General features: G+C 34.1%; 1 protein-coding gene across 1 annotated transcript; it reads left to right on the top strand.

Annotated features, from left to right (window-relative positions):
- Positions 1 to 743: 743 nt before the first annotated feature.
- EXO70E1 (exocyst subunit exo70 family protein E1) lies at positions 744 to 3,616 on the top strand. Its single transcript, XM_090307068.1, has 2 exons — positions 744 to 1,110; positions 1,373 to 3,616. Exon 2 carries the CDS (start codon positions 1,483 to 1,485, stop codon positions 3,463 to 3,465), a length of 1,983 nt encoding a protein of 660 aa, XP_090163194.1. The 5' UTR covers positions 744 to 1,110; positions 1,373 to 1,482; the 3' UTR covers positions 3,466 to 3,616.
- Positions 3,617 to 6,869: the final 3,253 nt, after the last annotated feature.

Here is a 6,869-nt window from a genome sequence, read left to right as displayed (position 1 = left end):
TTAGCTCAGGATTAAGGTTAAGTTACCTAGTTATCGCTTTTAAATAGTCAGTCTTAAACAATAAACAACGTTATAAAGTAAGAGTGACTCATTTCGTGGTCCGATCTTGTACAAACTCTTTTGATAAGGACACCCCCACTCCTCATGTCCAACATGAACGAATTAGGATCACTTTGTTTGTTCGTTTGTAGTACTTTACAACTCCTTGTAATAACTATAGAGTAGGCTGCATTCAATAGTGTTACTAGAATAAGGTATCAAATCTTATTCATGTACTATAGATCATTTTGACTATTTACTCTAACCTGATCAACTTTTATGTCTCCACATAAAGTTCAAGTACTCATATAATAGTCAAGAGACTTTTAGGTTTATTGGATTTATATTCAAGCAATAGATCTATTCAATAACACTTTTATTGAATTTTTAGAATAAGTTCATTGTTTACATACCACGAGTCTTAGGACATAAAACTCAATAGTATCTTAGTTCATTTTTTTTTATATATATTTTTAAAATCATATAGTTCATATATATTTTTAGAAACACTACTTCTAAAATCAATCTCAAATTTGCCGATTGAAAATTGAAGATTTAAATAATTTAACTTTAAAAAGAACAAATGATATCCAATCCACGGCCAACTTTGTCGTTCCGAACACGTAATTTGGTAAATTATCTTTCGTATATTAAGAAAAATGAAAAAGAAAAATATCCTCCGTTAAAGTTAGCGAGAAAAAACCAGCCTCTCACTCTTAAACTACAGTGTACAAAATGCAAATTGAAAATTCATATATGCTTCGTCAACGAGAGACAATTCTGACCATTCTCCATTTTCCATTTAATAAATAAACCAAAAAAAAAAACCTTCATTTCCTATTTTATAATCCTCCCCACCTCCTTCAATGGAAGATCCGTCGAAGTTGTAGACCATTTTCCTGCGAAAAACCAATAAAGCAAAACTCAAAGACCTTCAAAATCCGTAGACCCAGAACAGAAAAGCTTCGAATTCGTGAACCAGAAAGAAATCCGCCATTGTTGGAGCTCCACCTCTCTCAGTTTTGCAGATTCCGAGCTTCTTCAACTTCATTTTTCTTCCCAAACTTCAGGGTATGTTTTATTCTAGATTTTTACTCTGAATCGAATACTTGATTTTAGTCTTTTGGGTCTTCTGCTATATTAGATTGGTCTACTTTTAGTTATAAAATTCCCTTTTCTTAGTTGATTCTTTCAACTTTGAACTGCTTTCTTCCTTCTACTCATAAGTGGGGGGCTTTCTTTTTCTGGACTACTTTTCCTCTTTACTTGATATTATTGGTCCTCAAAAGCTCTTCCTCCTCTTTCTTAATTTGGTCTTATTTGGTTTCTGCAGGAGTTGTTAACTCTGTTTTGAGCTTTGAGAAACTCAGGGTTTCGGATTAATTTGTATTTTTCATCTGGAATCGGATCTAGCTGGTATTAAATTGTTGTTCTGTTTGGAATATGGGGGAGTGTGAGTGTTTGGTTTCAGAGTCGGGAGGAGAAGAACAGCTGGTTGCTGCTGCTAATTACATTATTAAGGCTTTAAGTTCAAACATAAGCCTTTCAGATGATGGAAAGAAGGTTTTGGCTGATCTTTGTTCGAAGTTATCTTTAGTAACTACACAGAATCATCAAGAAACCGATGTTGTTGAAGTCGAAATCAAGGAGACAGAGGTTGGGGATGTTGAAGAGATTGAGAGTAGGTTCATTGTAGTGCAGGAGAAAATCATGGGTTGGGAGGCTGATCAGTCCATGATATGGGATTCTACTACTCCAAACGAAGCTTGCGATTATCTGAATGCTGCGGATGAAGCTCGGGAATTGGTTGGCCAGTTGGAGAGTTTGTGTTTGAGTAAAGATGAACAAGGTTACGAACTTTCAAGGAAGGCCCACGATGTTCTTCAAATAGCTATGGCAAGGCTCGAGGAAGAGTTTAAGCACTTGCTTGCTAAAAGTAGTCTTGAATATGAGCCAGAGAGTGTGTCTTTCCATGTGGCGGAAGATGCTGTGGAGGACGGATCCACAAGCTTATACCGAGATGAATCTTTTGAGAGTTCGGTTCGGAGTAGTAGTGTTGGGAGAATTTTGGAGAATTCCATCATTGATTTGGTCAATCCAGATGCAGTTATTGAGCTTAGGGGCATTGCAAATGTCATGTTCAAGGCTGGTTATGATCAGGAATGCATCCAGGCTTACAATCATCTTCGTCGGGACGCTTTAAATGAGTGCCTCTTGACTCTTGAGATGGAGAAACTGAGCATTGAGGATGTGCTAAAAATGGATTGGGGTAGCTTGAACTCGAAGATCAGGAAATGGAACCGAGCAATGAAGAGATTCGTGAGAATCTATTTAGCCAGTGAAAGATCCCTTTGCGATCAAATTTTCGGGGAGGAAGGACTGGTTAGTTTGAATTGTTTTGTCGAATCATCGAAGGCATCAATGCTGCAACTTCTAAACTTTGGCGAGGCCATGGCCATAGGCCCTCATACACCAGAAAAATTGAATCGCATTCTCGAAATGTATGAGGTCATCGAAGAGCATCTCTTAGATATCGACACATTGTACTGTGATGACGTTGGCTATCTTGTTAGAATTGAGTATCACGATGTTCTAAATAGTTTAGGTCAGTCAGTGAGAGCTACATTCCTCGAGTTTGAGAAAGCTATTGCAGCAAACACATCGCCGAATCCATTTGCAGGCGGTGGAATCCATCATCTAACAAAATATGTCATGAATTACCTTGTGATACTTACCGACTACAGTGACTCCCTCAATTTACTCCTGAAGGATGATGAAGATGTATGTCCCAATTCACCATCATCCTCTTTGAATCCAACTAGAGAAGAAGATAGAGAAGGTGAGTTCTCCCCGATGGCTCGACATTTTCGTTCAGTTGCTTCAATTCTAGAGAGTAACCTTGACGAGAAGTCAAAGCAATACAAAGATCCTGCTCTACAGCACTTCTTCTTGATGAACAACATACATTACATGGCTCAGAAGGTTCGAGGTTCCGAGCTTATCCAGATATTCGGGGAGGATTGGGTTCGAAAACACTACAAGAAGTTCCAGCAGCAGGCGACCAACTACGAGAGGGCTAGTTGGAATTCAATACTCTCATACCTTAGGGAAGATGGGATTCAAAATCCCGGTTCAAATACGGTCTCGAAAAATGTCCTCAAAGACAGGCTGCGCAGCTTCAATCTAGCTTTCGAGGAGATCTACAAAACTCAGACTGCGTGGATAATTCACGACTCTCGACTTCGAGAAGACCTGCGAATCTCAACGTCGCTCAGGGTGATCCATGCTTATAGAGCATTTTTTGGAAGATGTAATAATCATGTCAGTGACAAGTTTATTAAGTACTATCCAGATGATTTGGAGGGTTACCTTCTTGATCTCTTTGAGGGATCACCAAAATCACTGGCCAACAACAGCAGGAGATGACTTCCAAAATGAACTCTCAAAACCTTTGTTGTTTTCACTGGAAATCCTTCAACTTCTTTCTATTCAACTCTACTATTTTTAAGTTTTGGATCAGATCCTTGTACTTTTGGCCTATCTTATTGTTATAATAAAGTAAAGATTATTATTATTATTTTTTTACTTTCAATTTGTCGTAGCGTAGAACTAGTAAAGTTGTCTAATAAATATATCATGTCATGATGTTTCTTTTAGTTGAATAATATGTGAATGTTTAAAAATATATGTTTTAACCAATTGAACGATACATGACCATGTAGTTAAAATAGATATTACATACAATTCAGCTTCATAATGAATTTTATGTTATTTCATACTCAAGTCAAGCACAAAAACCTCATAATTTGCTTCCAAAATTTAAACCTTTTATTTCCTTAAATACCATTTCTCTGACGACTATTTACTAAAACCGGTCTTTGACCTTTTAGTCAAATCTAAATTTCATCTTTGACTATTTTATGATGGACATGGGTTCATTAGATGAATACTGTAATTTAAAACAAAAAACTGAAGGAAAAAAAATGGAAAATCGAGTTGTTTTTTTTTGTCTTTATTAAATGGTATCTCCAACAGATGCATTTAACGGTAACTTTTTTTTTTTATTAATATTTTGTGAATGTGTCTCTTTGAATTTCAATATAAATGTGGGATTCCCTCTTTTTTCTTGTTTTTAGATTTTGGTTTACTTTTCATTTGCACTCTAAATTTTAAAATATTACAATTTTAATCTTCAAATTCTGAGTTTGATTTTATTTAATTTCCAAACTTCAAAATATCCCAGTTTTACTATTTGAGATTCGAGTTTTATTTTTGTTTAGTTTATATATTTCAAGTTTTACATTTTTAATCTCAATTTTTTTTTAACTAAATACTCACTTTTACTCTTTGGCGCTAATATTTATGAATTAATTTAAAAGAATTAAAAGTATCACACTTAATTAAGTATCACCTTTTTTCATCATTGGTAAAATTAATTTCAATTTTTTTAAAATTAGTTAATAGAAATTAACATCAAAAACTCGAAAATGAGTATTTAATAAAATAATCGTGCTTAAAAGTGTAAATTAAATCTTGAAATTGAGGACCAATGTGAAACAAAACTCAAATCATGAGTAGAACTATTATATTTTGAAACTGAGGGAATGTTTACCAATCTGTAATAAAAATTGGTATAATCGTAAAATGAAATTTTATTGATAGATCAATTGTAATGAGTCAGAAACGTAAACGTAATTAGATTACTTTTGATCATGTTTACTTAGAATTATGCATCTGCAACATTTACTATCACAGTTACCATTTGATGCTAAACGGTAGTAAATTCATACTTCTCATATTGTAACAATATACTAACAGTAATAGTAACAGTAACGGATAACGATAACGTAATTTCGAATGCAAATCGATTGATCATTCTCCACTCACTGATCTGTTTGCATTTTTTTTATTTATTATAGATTAGACAATGAGCCCATGCGTCAATACAAGTATGGAAACATGGTAAACAACAACAAACGTAATTTGTTGGGGCCCAATTGTCAAATTACTATTCATTTATTACTGGTGTAAACATGGCCTAAGTTAAATAAAACTCAAAGCTTAAGGACTAAAATTATAATTTTAAACTTGGAGAGCAAACGAATACTTGCCCCATAGCATAGGGACCAAAAAATATTTTCTATTGTAAAAATGAAGAGCAAAACGACGCACAACGAAAACACAAATATGAAGAAAATATAATATAATAATAAATAGAATAAATTAACAAAATAATATTAATAATAATTTGGAAATAAAATTGAAAATATGGAAATTAGAAAATTGAGATTTCTCCAAATTTCTTCAATCTTTTGGATTTCTCACCAACATGTGTCACCTCAACATCTACCAAATGCCACTATTTATATGCAATTTGACAAGTAGGAGGTGAAAATATATGGCCACTAAGGATATATGATTAACTCATGAACAACACATGAGGTTATGGGAGAATGGCAATTTCTTAAAGACACTAAGAATGAGCATCTAATATTTGTATATAATATTTATAATACTCCCCTTTTAGATGTCCATTATATATATGAAATATGCCTCCTTAAAACCTTATTAGGGAAAAACCCAATGGAAAAAAAATCATAGTGAAGGAAAAAGATTACATATTTTATATAATTTATACTCCTAAAAGAATACAATATATTTAAGATCTCTAAGTCGCCACATTCATTTGTTGTGCACTAAGTTTTCAAAGGTTGCGGTTGGTAATGATTTTGTAAATAAGTCTGTTAGGTTATCCTTCGAACAGATTTGTTGTACAATGATGTTGTCATTTTATGCAAGATCATGAGTGTAGAAAAGCTTGAGTGAAATATGCTTTGTTCTATCTTTTTAATATATCCTCCTTTGATTTGGACTATACATGTTGTATTGTCTTTGTACGATATTATTGGAAGATTTTTACAAGAAGATAAACCACATGTTCTACGAATGTTCTAAGTAATTGTTCTTAACCATACACATTCTCTACTAGCCTCGTGAATTACAAGAATTTCAGCATGATTTGAGAAAGTAGTCGTTATGGTCTGTTTCACTGATCACCATGATATAGCAATTCTCCCACATGTGAACAGATAACTTGTCTGAAATCTAGTTTTATGTGGATCAGATAAATATCCAGAATCTGTATAACCAACTTAATTAAAATTTGTTTTATTTAAATAAAATAAATCCATTTGAACAGGATTGATTACAACCTGACTACCCTGCTCAACGAGCTACAGACCTTCTAATCCTTGTTGAAAAGTAAGGAAAATAAGGGTGAAGCAAATATTTCTTCATCTTCTAAAAAGTTCCACAAAGGTTCAACCTCTGGAAAAAGTTTGTACCTTCTTCCTCCGATATCAAATAGTGGAAAAAGAAGAAAGGTGAAAAGGGGAAGGCTGCTAACCCAGTAGTTGCTACACCAAGGGGTAACTAACCCTCAAGGCTATCAAAGGAAAGTATTTCTGTTTGCTCTCAGAAAGAGCTATTATTCCTAGCTTAATTCTGGCTCGTTATCGGATTTTACGTGTTTATTTCCCTATTTTGCAGGTACTAAGCAATCATGAGGTAGAATTCGCGATTTGGAGCTGAATGAGGTTAATTTGAAGCAATTTGGAGTTAATTTAAGCATCTAGGCTTCAAAGGAGTTGAAATTACCAAATTGTCATCGAGTATGTTGAGCCATTAAGTATCATCGAGTACCACCGAGCAAGGGGCTTTCGAGTACTATCAAGTAAACAAGCATTGAGCACCGAGTAAACGAGTAGAGTATCGAGTAGTGAGTTTCTGGCAGAACATTCAGCGTTGCAATGCTCTTCATAAGCCTTAGT

Source organism: Benincasa hispida, chromosome 1 (genome assembly GCF_027475165.1).
Source record: "Benincasa hispida cultivar pf3 chromosome 1, pf3_genome.v1.1, whole genome shotgun sequence".
Taxonomy (NCBI): Eukaryota; Viridiplantae; Streptophyta; class Magnoliopsida; order Cucurbitales; family Cucurbitaceae; genus Benincasa; species Benincasa hispida.
The sequence above is the reverse complement of the archived record's forward strand: the minus strand, read 5'-3'. Positions and strand labels throughout refer to the sequence as shown.

What these genes read in the sequence shown, in the direction of transcription:
- EXO70E1 (XM_090307068.1), top strand. Translation starts at nt 1,483, where the DNA reads ATGGGGGAGTGTGAGTGTTTGGTTTCAGAGTCGGGAGGAGAAGAACAG.